The sequence below is a fragment of the Halyomorpha halys genome, unplaced genomic scaffold (genome assembly GCF_000696795.3).
Source record: "Halyomorpha halys isolate HHAL.00 unplaced genomic scaffold, Hhal_1.1 Scaffold1360.1, whole genome shotgun sequence".
Classification (NCBI taxonomy): Eukaryota; Metazoa; Arthropoda; class Insecta; order Hemiptera; family Pentatomidae; genus Halyomorpha; species Halyomorpha halys.
In genome coordinates, this window is record NW_027114311.1 from 88,729 (window position 1) to 105,858 (window position 17,130).

General features: G+C 28.4%; 1 protein-coding gene across 8 annotated transcripts in view; it reads left to right on the plus strand.

Annotated features, from left to right (window-relative positions):
• Window positions 1-16,712, plus strand: part of LOC106689432 (heterogeneous nuclear ribonucleoprotein K) — a 38,820-nt gene extending 22,108 nt beyond the window's left edge. For 5 of the 8 annotated variants that reach the window (XM_014434386.3, XM_014434391.3, XM_014434389.2 and 2 more), the window contains exons 7-9: window positions 775-941; window positions 14,978-15,121; window positions 15,929-16,712. In XM_014434386.3, coding sequence (XP_014289872.1) covers window positions 775-941; window positions 14,978-15,068 — 258 coding nt within the window. In that variant the 3' untranslated portion in view covers window positions 15,069-15,121; window positions 15,929-16,712. Of the gene's footprint in view, window positions 1-774; window positions 982-2,878; window positions 3,046-14,977; window positions 15,122-15,928 lie in introns of those variants that run through there. The other 3 variants (XM_014434388.3, XM_067051507.1, XM_067051508.1) reach the window with 3 other exon arrangements.
• The last annotated feature ends 418 nt before the right edge of the window (window positions 16,713-17,130 follow it).

Here is a 17,130-nt window from a genome sequence, read left to right on the forward strand (position 1 = left end):
ATATATATATATATTTTTTGTTTGTGTCTTGTTTTCGACGATCAGTGTGAGAAATCGAACAAAATCATTTTTTAATTCAATTTCCTATTAGTATATTCGTCATCATCATTAAGGCATTTATTTGTTGAAACATCTTGGTGGTCATTTTAGTCTCCTTGGCCAGTCAATGAAACTCATATTATGAGGATGGATTCCTATGGTAAATTGAATTCTATAACCATAACAATTTGTTTTTTGTTTTACACCTTTAGGATGCGACTGATCTAAAAAGGGTCTGATGTGAATTTGTATTACAATTTTATTTGCTATCATAATCTCAAAAACAAAATATTTCATTGGAAATTCTAGTGTGTGGTACACTGGAGAAGAACTAAAGATCTGAAAATTATCAACACCTCAAAAGATTAAACACATGTTACTGTTATAAACCAATGGAAATAAAATTAAATTTCAAAAAAATTACTGGGTGCCCTCTTCTAATTAAAGAGTTAATATGTATCAAAATTAGCAATTTTTAGGAACTTTTGTTAGCACTTTTAACATTGTTACTATTGGTTTTATTAATAATCTACTCGGAAAGAGGTTTGAATGGTAACAAGTGATGGCTTATATTTTTAGGATTAACTTTTTTTTAATAAAAAGATGAAAACAGATTTTGTTTACATCCTGGTATTACATTTTATTTTAACAAAATTATAAGTTATGTTAATTTGGATCATATTATATGCTTTCAATGATTTAAGGTTATAGGTTGATATTTCTTTGTTATTACAGGGTGGATCCCGGATAAGGAAAGTGCGTTCTGACTCTGGAGCTGAGATTACTATTGATGAGCCCCTTCCAGGATCTAATGATAGAATCATTACTATTAAGGGGAACCCTGATCAGATACAGCTGGCTCAGTACCTGCTGCAGCAGGCAGTTAGAGAGTCCCGCGGCAGGTACTGATGTGTTGAACCAGGTCTATCAAGAGTGACCGAGGTCCGAAAGGATCTACTTAATCATAATCATTTCCTCTTATACATTTAATTTGATTTTTTCTTTATGTTCGGTATCTTGTACTGTATGTAGACATGTTGATAGAAAATAGTTCTAGGTTGGTCGGTTTGAGAGATTATTTTACATTCTTCCTTCACATAGCATAGAGGTATAGTGTACTTTTAATTTTAATATTTTTTCCCCAAGAATGATTTATGATATTACTGTAATTTAGTTCTTGGTTAATTTAAATGAATATGTATTTATCAATTCAGTATATCAATAATGGCCGACCATAAATTATACATGTTTACACAAAATCTTCACATACAAACACTTATATATAGTTTCCCTATTGTTGTTTAACATTTACACCAAACATAATTTTTTAATGAAATAAGCACCATATTATTCTTTTTAAGTACAAAAATTCAAGGGAGCTTTATAACGTACCACCTTAGTTCCATTTCCATGTTAGAAGTCCAAGTGAGTAGTGCATTTTGATTATTTAATTGATCTACAAATAAAAAATAGAATAGAAAAAATCTTCTGAATGCATTTTTTATTTCTTTTGAGACGTTATATTTGTCCAAAAGATTATTGTCCAAATGACTTTCCCCTCCCACAACCCTGTCCCTGACACCCCCACCCCCCAAAAAAATAAATTAACTTTAATAAATAAAACTGACATATTGTCATAATGAAAGTGATAATAAGTTTGGTGAGTTAGTGTCATTCAAAATTTAATTTTCGTTAAATTATATTTTAGACAGTTATATAATTAAGGAAAAATGTTTAAAATAAATACGAGTAAAGAATTTTTTTCTTTGTGTTTTATTATTGGTGTCGTTTTATTTTTTGTTTCAACCAAACTTGTTAATCACTTGAATTAGTGCAAGTGCAGCTCAAAAGTTGCTGAGTCCTCCAGGGCAAAGTTTAGCTCTGATATTATCTGGCCCACCACAACATTTGCCCAAAATGAGGATAAGATGTCCATAAGGAAAAAGAAGAATAATGAAGATAATTTTGTTTACCTTACCACTTCCCCGTAGACCCTCGGGGACACATTTACCTGCCACATCCTCCAAGATGCCCTGCCATTGACCCTAAGGGGCCCTTTACATTGAAATTAAGGTAAGTTCAATTTAAATTTCCTCCACAAATGAAACATAATGGGAGCTCAGTTGAAACAGTCACTCATCCCAGTGAATACTTCACCCAAAAATAGTCTTTAAAAAAGGATACTTCTATAGTAATATACTTGACATATTTGTATGAAAGAGAAAAAAAAAACAAAAAACAATTTCAAGTCTTTAGCTGTTGCAAACATTTTTAAGGCAATTTATATAATGATTATTTTTGATCTATCCATTTGATTGACTGTACTCCCTCCTCATATTGGTTTCTTACCAACTTAAATATTTACACATTCTAAGAGTGCTAAATACTCCCTTTTGCACATCCTTTATTTAATTTAATAGTAAAAATAAAAGTTTACTTCAACAAATGTGTAGATTAATTATTTTAAAGATTACTGTATTTATAACGGCCCAATTTACATTAATTAAAAATGGGAATAATTTTTCTCACAAATATGGTGTCAAAAAGCTTTATTAGCTGATAAAAACAAGAAGTGAATTATTTTCTAGAACTTGTTGCAATTTGTCATTGACTATTTAATGTTTTTTATTTCTGTAGAAAAAGTTGATAGCTTGAACAAACAGTTTGAATTTTTTGACATGATAAAAGGCTTTATTGTGATGAACAATAACCTCGAAAGTTAAAATTGATTTATCAAATCTTAACTTACTTTTTTCAAAATAATTTATTTATATTCAGAACTAAGATCAATCAATAATGTTTTACCCATTTTGTTCAATGACCTTTTGCCATCTTTCAGTGAACTTTATGATACCTCGTTTTTAAAAGGAGTCCATTGTCTTCATCTGTGGAATACTTAACAAGGTGCTGTTAAAGGCTTCTTAGGAAATGAATTTTATACCATACAATGAGCTTTGAAGAACCTGAACCTTGCGGAAGTATAGCGGTGAAGGTCTAACGAATGTGGTGGGTATTTTAATACATTCTATCCAAGCTCCAGCAATTTTTTACTGATGATCAAATTTTTTGTGTGATTTCACATTATAAAATCCCTTATTGTTTACTGTTAATTTGCTCCTGCAATTCTCATATATTTTTTGGTGGGTTTCTCCGAACTTTCCGATTGTCGGCAGTAGTAGTTTTCTTTTACCAGGAACTGAAAAACACTACTATTAAAACCTCGCTTAATTAAAAGTATTACATTCTTGTTCTAATGAAGTGTTTACTCAAATAGAAATTATGGCACGTATTTCTTAATTTCATTGGCGTCTTCAGGATATTTTTTTTAGCTTATTAATGAGAATATTTGCTTTTACATATGGTTTCTACCAATTACTGTGGCAGATGGTTCCTATGTCAACAAAGTAGTGCAAATTAGTTTTGTATTTATGATTCTTGCCAATAGTCATAAAGAAAAGTAGTCTTGTCACTTTGTTTTAGCAAAATGAGATGCTTTAATTCATCAAAGTCCTGCATAATAGATGATGTTCAAACAATTACTTTGTTATGTATATAGAAAACTGTTATCTATTCAAACCAATATTTTTCTCTTGGCTATGAAGCTGTTGATGTTAGCCAATATATTGCTGCTTTGCTTAAATAGTGGCACATCTATAAAAAAAAAACACTTATTTTGTTTTAGGTATTTCTTAGATTGTATCGTTGACTGGAGCTTATAATTTATAACAAATCTAATATCTTAAGGAAAGTATGTAGGACGTTCTCAGCTTTCCTTAGAAAGTAACCTTATCTCTAAACAAATCTTTATTTTGCATGAAGTTCTACGGAACAGGAAGTAATTGGAGTGTATTTAATCGTTAAAATGTCTAAATGACAAAGTGTTAAATACTTAAAAATTTATATTTCTTCTCCCTTTTCTTCAATAAGGATATCAAGAATCTTAGAACTTGAACCTCAAATTTCAGCATTTTTAACTTACCATGGTCCAGGTCTAAACAGTGATAAACGTACTGAGACTGAGGCTGGTACTTCTGATATTTTTATTCAGTATGTTTATCGTGTTGACACTATCAAGAATGTTATATTCGATATTTTTTCCACCTCTACCGCTACCTCTATTTTAGGCCTGTGATTTTTTTTTTTTCTTTGGCTCCATAAAGTATAATGTTGGAAGGAATATTGAAACTTTTCACCTAATGATATTGGAATATCAGTACTTACCATCCAGTTATATTGGATTTAGATACTTATAAGTAACACAATATCCCTAACTGAGGTTACATCTGAGGAAGCGAAGATAAGAATGAAAAATTAGTTAATAATGGAAGTTAGTCGTTCAATTACTTTAAGGAATGTCACATTCATCTTGTTATTATCTTCTTTTCTCTGGAGTCCAGTTTAAATATCAGTTAATTGGAATATAGTATTGCCATTTATATACTCCACTTCGTCTTATTGTTTGGGGAAGAGAATTAAAAATTTGTCAATTATATTTAGATTAAATGTGGGCAAAAAAAATTCAGTTTCTGAAGCATAAAATATTTCCAAAATAAAGTCATAATTAAATTGTGACATAAATTTTAGAGTGTTTGTTGGAAAAAATTGGCATCATTTTTCTTAAGTTAAGCATTGCCATTTTTTTAATTTCTGGCATAATTGTTGACAATATACAAAAATTCATATGTTTTAAACTCAAATAGACAGATGACTAATAGATTTTGTTATTGAAAAATTCATTTCTTAATATTTAGGATCATTCTACCTCAGATTTAATCACTTGTTCCCTGAATTAATATTACTTTTGGTGTGATATCTTTAAATATTCTTTTAATTAAGAAAATGTAGGTATTTACTTATAAATTAAATAATATCTAGATATCCTCGAGAAAATGATGTAATACAATTGTTTTATTTGTAAATATTTTAGATAATGTAAATATATTTGTTTTGTTTTTTTAAGTTTATTGGATAAATAGATCATAAAATGTTTTAAAATCTAAATCTCCTGGTCTTTAATAGTTGTGAACCTTTTGATCACTGCATATCAGAATAGTAGTATTGTATTCAGTAATTTTTTTTTTGAGATGAGACGTTCAAAGCCAGTGAGCACACCGATAGCGGCACTGTTCTCCAGCATAAGTAGTAGGATAGTGATGTATAAATGTAAAGTAAATTGCTGGTAAGCATACTTTATCTCATTTTGATATCCAGAGATTAAATTATTTACTTAATAAAGTGAAAAACAATTAAAAGTGCAGATGAATCAATATTATTAGATTTTAAAAATTAATTATTTTTGATCTGTTTCCTTTGGTCCTAATAGAAATAATGCTCAAATCTTAAAATTAAAATTGACAAAAATAGGTAAGCTCACCCAAAATAAATAAATTTTTAATGAAGTAAAATTAACATTAAATGATTTTTATTAGTATTTACTGTTCATTACGGAACTACTTCTTTTATGAGGTATCAGCTAAGGGTAGATGGATACATACGCTTAGGTAGTAAAACAATGTGTAATATAAAGTGGGCTCTCCTTTGTTAAAAGTATGAAAAACTAGTGGGGTAGAAGATTTCTGTAATTATAAATTCAACTGTTAGTGTGAACAGTTTACTTCTTGTTTAGATGATGAATTCCATTAAATCTTATTAGGAAATTTATAAGTTTTTGTTTTTCAAGGAACCATAGCCGTTATATTGCATCAGTAATAATGTCACTTTGTAAAAATTAATTTGCCTCAATTGTTTGTAAAAAAAAAAAAAGTCTGAATGTTTTTGAAGTATTCATATTTACTAATCAAATCAGATTAAGATTATGATAATCTTATTCTTTACAGAATACCTTTTAGTTTGTCATGTAGATATCTTAACTATTTTGATGCTAAGTTAACAAATACGAGGAGGATTCTTTGCACTATCTTTACTTGACATTACAGCAATGTAGTATGCTAACTTAACTGGTTGATTCAAAGGAATAAGAACAGACGACCATTTATTGGATAGTTTCACAGGAAAGGTTGTTTAGTAAAACAACTTAAGGAAATCAAAATATCTACCCTCATTTTCTATACATTTTCCTCAATGTGTCTTGAACTGTTCAATCCCATTACTGTAAAATTCAGGGTTTTGTGAGAATCAGAAAATTTGTTTTTGACCTGAGAATCATTTTCAAAAGTTTTACATTTAAGGAAGGTGTCCAAATTCCGGAACGGAATGGATACAGAATTATTCCTGTCATTGACCACCACACAGAAACCAATATTTTTATTTTTAATGCAAATTTGTTTTTGGCATGTGTAGGTCTTATGTTTATGTTCAACCACTGACCTCACTAATGACTGATGTCACATACATTCTACCTATTTTTCACACGTGGTTGTCCTTTCGAGAAAAGTACATGAGGTACCGATAGATCTACTTTTTTTACCCTAGGGTTTTTAAGTGTTGATGCACTTTTATTCAGTTTTCCTACAAGTCCCTTATCTGTTTGGTAAAGATTTTCTTCCATTGTAAGCCTAAGTTCATCATCATCAATTTCTGATGGTCTTCATCTGGATTGGTTATCCATATCTGTGTTGCCAGCCAAAAATTTTTCAAACCATTGATGGTCTGTTCGTTATGGCATCCTTCCTTGGACACCAACATTACCAAATGTTTCTTGTAGCTTGGACTTCTGAGCCTCCAAGTTTAAACTAAAAAAAAATTTCTTGAAAATCACCATCAATGTTTGTGAAATGTGTTCAGTTAAGTTTTTACTTATTAAAGCCTTATTGTCAAGTTTATGATTCTTTTAGATTTACCGCACATATACAATCCACTTCTTATCGCACATGATTATCCTTTCGAGAAAAGGCTCATTTTTTACCTAGTAAGCTGTGAAATGCATGGCTTATAACGCTTCAGCTGCTGCCGCTCATTAAGTATATGAGGTATACATAGATCTACCTTATTACTTTATCAGTGGTTTTAAGCGTCGATACACTTGTATTCCAAGTCCTTTAACTGTTCTGTAAGGCTTTTCTTCCACCGTAAGCCTAAGTTTATTGCCATCAATTGCTAGAGGAGGTTCATATGGATTGGTTTCCAAATCTGTGTCACCAACCAAAAAAATTCCAAACTATCCTTGAATAGTCCATTCATTACAACACCCTTCCCTGAATGCTGTGGTAATGTTTCTTCCAGGTTGGGCTGCTGATCGACACAAGTTTAAACTAAAAAAAAAAGTTAAAACTCGAAAATCACGTGTTGCCATGGTCATATTTGATGGCATACCAAACAATATGTAATCAATTGGAATGATAGTAAATATTATCATAAAAGAGAGGATTAATAACAGCTCATTATAATCTGTATTAATTTAGTGAATAACAAAAGTCCACTAATCCCACTTAAAATATGTGAAATAATAAAAATGGACATTTTATATGGAATGGTCCAATGGTGAAGTGGAGAGGATACAAGTTAGACAGGAAAATCTTTATATGCCACCATTACCATTTAGTAAAAACAAGACTTCTTATTTCAAAAGTTTAACACACTGCTTTTCTGATGTCATAATATAAATACTGGTTACAGAACTTTACTTATTCTTAATTTTGTATGAAGTAACCCCTCGAAGTATGGAATTTTTTTAAATATAATTAACCACTCCTATGTGAATTCATAAAGAAATAGGTAACTTAAATTGCCTGATAATAAAATATATATATTATTTGTTATAACACCATTAGCTGCAGATTTGGGCAAAAAGTAATTACAATTACTGTAATTTGGAATTTTAGAAATACAATAACTTAATGAACTACTGTGGAACCATAATTACAAGGTGAGCCAAAGTAATTGCAATTACCAATTACAGGTAATAGTAATACAAATGTAAGTACTTGTAATTTTTATTACAAATACTTGATACCAAAATGGAAAAATCTGTTTTACAATGGCTCCATAATATGAAAATGATATCCAATTAAAGATGTATGTAGTATGAGGTAGATTATTAGTAGTGATCAGTCTAAATATTTTCTCCTCTATCCAGAATCTAAATTACTGAGTACAGTTCCTGTTCTTGCAAATGTGCTTGTTCTTATAATTCCTAAGTTTAGTAAGTGCCAAGGTTCATTGTGACCTTGAGATTTTTTATCCTCAATGATTTCTATTTTTAAAAAACTGCTGGAACCCATGTATGGAAGCACTGGACCAACAGTTGTGCAAGGAGGTGATTAGTCAAGAAAAAATTAGCCACCAGGTTTTTTCCCTTATTTTAGGGTACTTGCGTGATAGACTGTGGGTTTCTTGAATTCTCAAGGTTCTTATTTTCTTTCTGTTTATAGTTATTTTTATGTTGTATAAACGTACTTATTATTCTATAATTAACTTAAATTTTACCTTGTATAAAACAAAACACCATTTAAGTCCTAAATATAATTTTCTTTATTTTTGTATCAATGCTTTTCTTAATTTTTGATATTATTGCATAAAATTTACTTATAAATTTAAACAGTTCAAAGCCGCCTATACTCATCTACTTTATTTTTATTTTAGTATATTTTTAGTTTTAATTGTAAAGTGAAGACATTGTTGACAATGATATCAAGATAATGGTTGTGGTAGAATTAGAAACCAAAAATAAATTATAGTGGGAAAATACAAAACAAACTAAATAATTCACATTAAAAGATACATCTTTAAATATAGGAGGAATAAAAGAACATTAATTTGAATACTAACTTAATAAAGTATATTAAATGTAATAAGGAGGCTTAACCCATTGAATTTGTATTCTATGACGGTCACAGACAGAGCCTCAAATACCAGATAGTTTGTTCTGTGACATTATTTCATAATATGAAAAAACTAGACATTGTTGTTTGGACCAGAATTTGTAATTTTACCTCACTGTGAAAAGTTTAAAGATGTAAAGGAAAACAAAACAGAAATATAATAGGGAAAGAGAGTTATAACATATTTTATAAAAGATAAATAATAATTACTTTGATTCTTCAACAATTAACAATAAAATAAGTAATAATGGATTTTCATTTTTTGCTCCATTCCCAACCATTTTCTTATTTTTTTATATGTTAGCTTTTTTTCCCCTTAGTCTTTGTTATAAATATCTACTTATCATTCATATATTTTTGTGCTTTTCTTTCCTGAAATACCTTGACGTATTTCAGATCTCTTCTCCATAGCAAAGTATTCAAAGAAGTTATTAATCAACTTCACAACAAGCCTTGTTGATTATCAATACATTTTGGTAGCATTGAAGTTCTAATTGCTTAATCCTGAATCAGTTATTTATTTTCAATAATGAATTTTTTGTAACCTCATAAAAAATTCCTTCTATACGTTGCCCACGGCTTTTCTCTGAAACTTTTTTTTTTTAACATTAATAATTTCAGTTTTTAACTGATTAAATAAAGTTACAGGTCACTCTAGAATGACTCACTTGATCTTATCTATTGGATAACATTTCTATTCTTCTATAAACAATATCTATTTCTAGTTTTATGTGTAGGTATATATAACATTTTGGGAAGGATAATCGAGCAGTGCATTTAAATTTTCTTACAGGGTGATAAAAATTGTGCTTCATAATTTATGGTGACTAAATTTACCAGTGAGTTCAGCTTCAATTTTAAAGAATTAACCCCTTCCATTGCTTGTGACAGCATCTGGAGCTTAATTAGTCAATACATGTTCCCATTTAGCTAATGAGGATCTAATTTTTTACTTTGTCTTGGGATTTTCAAAAGTAGTTTTGTTTGGGTTTTCTTTAGTTGGAAATGGATGTCGATCTTTTAAGTATACAGTTATTGATAATTCTGTTTATCTAGGGTATAAGTTATCAGAAAGACACAATTTTTAGTTTTATATTACATAAACTCAACTATACCTTTTTTTTATTATGATCTATCTGTCTACCGAATTTTAAAAGCTAAGCACAAATTTGCTGCCATAAATGATAATTGTTTGTCACAATAAGCTTTCATAGTAGTAATATTAACACAATTATCGGTATACTGACATATCAAACATAATATATTATCTATGATTTTTTTTTTTTATAAACAATTGCTGATATTGTTAAAAGAGCTCATAGAACTTTGTTTCTGTAATGTAAACTAGCATATGAAGTAATTATATTTGTCTTTTTGTAATTATTTATTGCCCCATAATATTTCGGTAAATAAACTGGATTATTTATCCTTTAGTCCAGATGGCCCTGATAGAGTCAATCATTTATTGTATATAATTTTTTTATTGCTACAGAAAAAATAATCTTTTGTCTCCTGCCTTAACTTAAACCACTTATAGTAGTCATGTATATGCATTAAGTTATTCTGTTTAGTTTAGAGCAAAATAGTTTATAGTCCTCATTGAATTAATACCTAATTACAGCTCTATTGGAGTTGAATATTCTTTCCTGGTCACAAATATTTATCAAGAGCTTAAGTAAATGATAATTTGATCATAATAGTTGAATTTTAAAGGGTTTGAACTACAAAAGTAGATCTTAGCTCAACTATATTATTAATTATTACATTGAATAGGGCTTTTAACTTATGTTAAATATGTCTTGAATAAGTAATCCTTATTGTTTCACTGCTTAAAAAAAATACCATTGTTGTATCAAGAAGCTCTTGAAACACTGGGTTGAGAAAAATATCTGTCCCTTGTGGTGGGGGTAGCTAACTAAATATTCTTGTGGGGGAGGGAAGAGGCAGATATCTGAGGAATCCTACCCTTGGAATACCTATTTATATATTTGATACAAGTATAAATCAACTCTTAATTTTAATTAATGTTTAATACTCATTATCATTACTATTACTTTAAAGTATCTTAAAATAACTATAGGTTTGGGTCCTTTTTTTTTATTTTCACATCTTAATATTTCTTTTTAAAAACTTTTCTAGAGCATTTTTGTACTGTTTTTAAAGATGCCTATCTACACCCATGGCCCTTTTTATATGCTTTTTTGTATTCATACTCTTAAATTGGTTATTTAAATCATTGCTGAAAATAGTGTTATTTCACATTCATGTAGATGTGCTAGGTTTGTTTTTGGTATGAGGAAAAGAATAAAAACTTTTCCTTGATATTAAACAGGCTTCATGGTTTTCACACACTGCTCTTTCCGAAGTTTCTGTATCGTATTAAATTTGCTACTGATTCATTGATTTTGTGAACCATTGTTTTTTCTGAGGTTGTACTTCATATAAGTATATAATCTCCTCCATTCCAAAATAAAATGTTTGTTCATTCAAAACCTTATAGAAAACAATCAGTATTACTCATTTTCTTTTTAGTTTCTTCACTTCTAGTTGTGAAAATATGAGACTCACATTTAAATCTAATTTTCCCTATTGTTTACTATTTTGATGTGTATGAAAACATTAAAAGCAACAATTTACTGAAAAATCACATTTTAAAGCTCAATTATGTTTTTTATGGGCTAGAATAAAAATTATATTAACACTTTCTTGAGACTGGTTAATATTGTTTAAATAAATAAAATTTTATCCATTTTAGTCTCAAAATATTATTATTCTATTTATAAGTCTGGCGTTTCAGCCATCCTCAGGGGTAATCTTAATTCAATTTTAGAACTAAATCATTTAAAAAAATAACTTCATGCAGGCTATTCTGCCCAGGTCAATCCAACAAAACCCTAATTGGTCAATTTTCACATTAAAATATTAATTAAAATTATTTATCACAGTCACCTTTGTTATAAATTTAGGTGATAAAAGGTGATACATTTTCACCAAAGGTGACTGATAGATAATTTTAATGTCATAATTGACTAATTAGGGTAATTAGTTGGATTGGCCTGGGCAGAATACCCTGCATGAAGTTGTTTTTTTAAAATGATTTAGTTCTAAAATTGTATTAAGATTGTCTCTGAGGATGATCGAAACGTAAGACTTATAAATAGAATACATAATTATGAGAGATAGTTGACCATGGATGATAAATGAGGAGAAGATGGTTGGAGTATGTTATATGGTGTTGCAGATGGCTGGAGGGGTGGTGACCAACCATCTTCTCCTCATTTATAAATAGAATAATAATGTTTTGAGACTAAAATGGATACAATTTTATTTATTTAAAAAATTAAATTGTTTATCATTATATTGTTCAAAATTTACATATGTTTTATAATTTTAATATGACCTTTGTCTAATAGAAAACGTTCACAGTTAAACGGAGGAGATGATCAGTATCACAGTGAAATTTAGTTACAATGAAAACCAAGGTGACTGCTTACCCATTGGGAGGGTTATCCCCTAAAAATGGGTATATCGAGGGCTTATTAAATAATGTTAATGTTAAGTAATAAATAAAAAAGGATGTTGATTAAATTAAATATAAATAAAGTAAGCTCTGTAATTAGGTGGTAACAGAGTCCTAACCTGTCGAAGGTAGGTTTTAATGTTTGTAGTGTTAGTGTGATTGGTTTAGAAGAAAAACTTTTTAAAAAAGGGTGTTGATGCATCAAAATCAAATATTTTCAAGTAAATAGTAATTTTATAAAATTTTAATAAGAAACCTATATTATTTTAATAGTTGTTTTTGTTTCGAGAATTATTTGATATGGGAAATCAGCCTGTGACAAATCAATAATGAAGTAATTTCTTTGATACTGACCTAAGGACCGAAATGTTGGATAATGAAATAAACTTAGTTGAGATTAAACGAGGGATCATTTGAAGTTTTGTTATTAGAATATTTAAGCTCCAGCACATTAGGTGTTAATAATACAGTTTTATTGAATGTTTGTATTTATATTCTATATACATAAAATCAAATGTTCATTTTTTTTTTTTAAGGGTTGGTTTGGATTAGCAAGAGTCCACTGATCTTAATCTCACCTAACCTTTTTGTTTTGTTTTATTGTTTCCTTTATCACAAATCCACAATCTTGATCAAACCAATAGTTTCTTATACTTCTATATCTTCATCTTTACAACTATGATCATTTAGAATGGCAAACTACTCCCTTCCATCTCATCTATGCTCTTTCATACCCCAGGAATCATCCTCACATTTTAAGTTCCTTGGATGTGTCCTACTTTCCGTAATACATTCTCTTATGTATTGATTTGTTTTAATTAATCTAATACTGGTTTATAGTTTCATAAGAATAAGGCTCTTTATTTAGCATTACTTCGAACAATCTCTGCCCTTTGATGGTATTGCTTACAAGACGATTTATAAAAGAAACATTAAAAACTTATGTTTAACATGTCTTTATCAATCAATTGATAATATGCATGAAAATCTGTTTATTTGTAATGTAAATGATGAGCAAGTTTCTTTGATTGATAAACTTGTCTTTTTTTTTTTTTTTTTTTTTTTTTTCAGTTGATAAAGATTTTTTTTCCTTAGAGAAACTATGTAGGGTTTGTTTTAAAATTCTTTACATTCATTATAAGCATTTACCTTGAATATTTCTAGCCTCCTTAAAAACGATTTGGTTCTTAAATTTAGATCTTTCATAAAATAATATGAACCAGTTATCTGTTTAATATGTGTGATCTGTTTATATCATTAAAAATGGTTTTGGGTTTTATAAAGTTATTATATTACCACCGTTATTTATTTTATTAGAAATACATGCTTTTATTTGTACTAATATAATGAGTAACTTTATTTTTAATCGGTATATTTTATTATTATATTTTAAAATGTCTGCTTGCACTGTAAATTATATCATTTACACTAATTCAATACATTTGCAATGTATAATTGTAATATATGAAACCCCTAAACTATTATATTTTTATCTATTGATATTTATGTAATACTATTAATGTTTGCTGCTTGCAGTAATTCATGGTTTGTCTTTTTTTTTTTTTATGAGTTCATAATAAGGAATTAAATAGTGAAGTCTATTGATTACAGACATATTTCAGCAAGTACACGTTAATAAACTGATGCCCAATGAATCTAAATCATTTTCTTCAATATTGATGTACTAACGACATAAAATTAACTCATATTAATATTTCAAGAAGGAGCTAATTCTTTTTCTCCATGTTTTATAGTTACTTTAGTACTCAATGAACTTTAGTTTACGTGACCTATCATAAAAAATTGTTTGCTGTTTAACTTTCTAATCTATATTCTATATTAAGTAATATCATTAAACTGTAAATGCATCTTTTATTTTATCAGCGTATAATAAAGATAACAATAATAATGAAGGCACATGCAGTTATGAAACACTTTAAATTATAGTTAATTATGTTTTAAAAAAGTTCTTCAAAGTCCCCTAGTGGGTAAATTCAGTTACGATATTGGGTAAATATTTTCAGTTTCTGAGAATTGGATTTTTTAGAAAATCATTTCAGTTTATTGATAAAGGTGATAAAAATGCTGGATTTGTTCTTTGAAATTGAGGTTATATAAATTTCTTTCACATGCTCATCATATCCTATAGATATTTGTTTCATTATAAGAAAGGTATTGAGTCTTAGGACTTTATAAATTTATTGTTTTTTTCAGCAGATATTAAATTGTTTTAATTAATTAGTATATCTTTGTGTTTTCAAACGGTAATTTTTTTTGTAATGGTGCTTTCATTGGTTTTTTTTAAAATGATTTTCAGATCCTCAATCATTCGTTAGTAAATCGTTGTTTACATTAAAATTTAATCAACAAAGTTGCAAATATGACTGGTAATTAAGGCATATGCACCTCTAGAAAACTAGGCCAATTAATTTTCATATTTTAATTATAGATAGTTGAGGGAGCATTAATTAATATTTGCTTGATTTCAATTAGTTTATGAATACAAATGTTTGGATATTGAAAATACTAGATAGGAGATTTGGGCTATTTAGGTGGGTGAGGTATTTTAATGTTTTAAATACTGTAATTTCTTAAGTAATATTTTGATTAAGGCTATATCTTATATTTTCTTTAACAGCACAAAACCACTGAGCAAAGAAATTTTCACCAGTGGTTTTCTTGGACCATTGTTCTCCAGACTAGCACAGCTTCATGGAATCATGTCCTAACAGACTTGGAGAGGGAGTACCTTTTATATTTGAAACAGGAAATAGATGAACAGGTCAGGATTTTACCATTCATCAACACTACTTGTAGTCCTTCCAAATCCACCTGTTGTGTTTATAATCTAAAATTTATATTAGAGACTATTCTGTATTTTTTGCAAGGAAAGAAAATTACTGTTATTATTATTATTTTTCCACGGCTTTGCTGGGAAAGTAATAAAAATTAATAAATTGTTTTTAATCTTAAAGTTCTACATTAACATTTTGTTTTTATTCTAATCCTTCCTTTATATTTTTTGTGACTTGGCTGTGTTTAAATAATCATTATAAAACATTTTATTAATAATCTAAACCATAAAATGTTAAACCTTTAATTTTTACGTCATATATGCTCACTCTTTTCAAAAACACATCTCAAAAAACATGATTTTTCAAGAGAGCTCTATTTTAAAGTTCAAAAACAGAATAAATTTGTTAAAAATGAATTCTAAGCCACTAAATATACTTTATACTATGCATAGTGATGTACATTGTTGGTCATATAACTGTATTAATGTCAAGTACTAGTTTCTGAAATAATCTTAAGTAATAATTAGTTTTTGTTAGAATAGGTTAATTATTTTTTTCATAAAGACATCTTACAACTATACATCTAATTATGCTTAACAATTTACAAATTCTTGAATTGTCCGAGGTTTCTAATCATTACAAAAATTATTTCAGTCTAGTTGTTTTACATTCCCCCTACCAAAACTTTGTTTAAACCAAGGTGTCCTTTAAAACAATACATTGTATTACTACTGGGTAACTTAATGTATTTAAGTCAGATAATAAAGTAAATGTTATTATGTTTTATGTTCTAGGTAATCCTTTTTTGCAGATAAGGAAACATTATCATTAAATGTTAATAAATCTATAAATGAAAGCAAGAAAAGAAAAATGCCATCTTTTTCTAAGAAGAGAATTCATTTCCTCTGTTAGCATTGTCTATTTTAACATATGCCTGATTATTATGTAAAAGTATGAACTTAAAAAGAAGCTAAATTTTTTTTTATCAGAATCAAAATTTTTACTAACTAAATAAAGTCTGTCTATTTGCTTCATGAGATGAAATTATTGTATGATCTTTGTTTTCATGTAAATTAAATATTTATTTATTTCTCCCTGATGTTTATTGACATTAGTTGTTTTATTTGGTGCTCTTAAGGGGAACAGTCATCGTCTGTTAAAAACAAAACTATCAAACAATTAAGAAATTGATTGATCAGTGTTCTTTCGTGAAGCAAATTTGATGGAAAATTAATTTTCAGGCTACCTCATGTGTGATAATGAATTTGGCCTGAATATATATTTAATTTTTTTAAATAATATATAAGTGTACATTCTGTGATATTTATCTGTGATAGTTTTTTTAGTTTAAATACTTTTTCATATATTTGTAAAAAGAAAATATATTTATTGTTCACTAATGCTATATTCTTGTTTTATGTTCAAAAATAGTTATCATTATATATTCATTTAGGTCATGAATACATTATAACTGATTTGTGATTTTCATCCATTGAATCATGAAATGTATTTTGTATAAATAGTAATATAAAAATTAATCATTTGCAGTCATTAATATACTTTGTCATAGAACTTCAACTTTTTTTTTAATGACCCCCCTTCCTGGTCATTTCTGAAATAAGGGGTATTATCTACAGGGTATGACCCTAATCAAACCATCATGGGGGATCAAGTTTTCATTCCGTAGGGTCGCTACAGAAATAAAATTCAACCTCCTAGACTGTATGTGAATGGCCTGCTGCAGTTTTGAGGTTATTAAGACCTCTGCCTCAACTCATCCAGGTACAAACGGCCCATATAACTTCAACCATGCTTTGCGTATATTGACTATCACTATTTTTTATTTATTTTTTTATTTTTTTACTAATACTATAATATATTATCTATTCAGTCAAGTCAAATCAATACATTCCATTTGTAATATTTTACTGAAAAGTAATCATTTTGTGGTTATTAGATGATCTTTGTTAGGTGGGCCACCAGTCAAACAATGCCT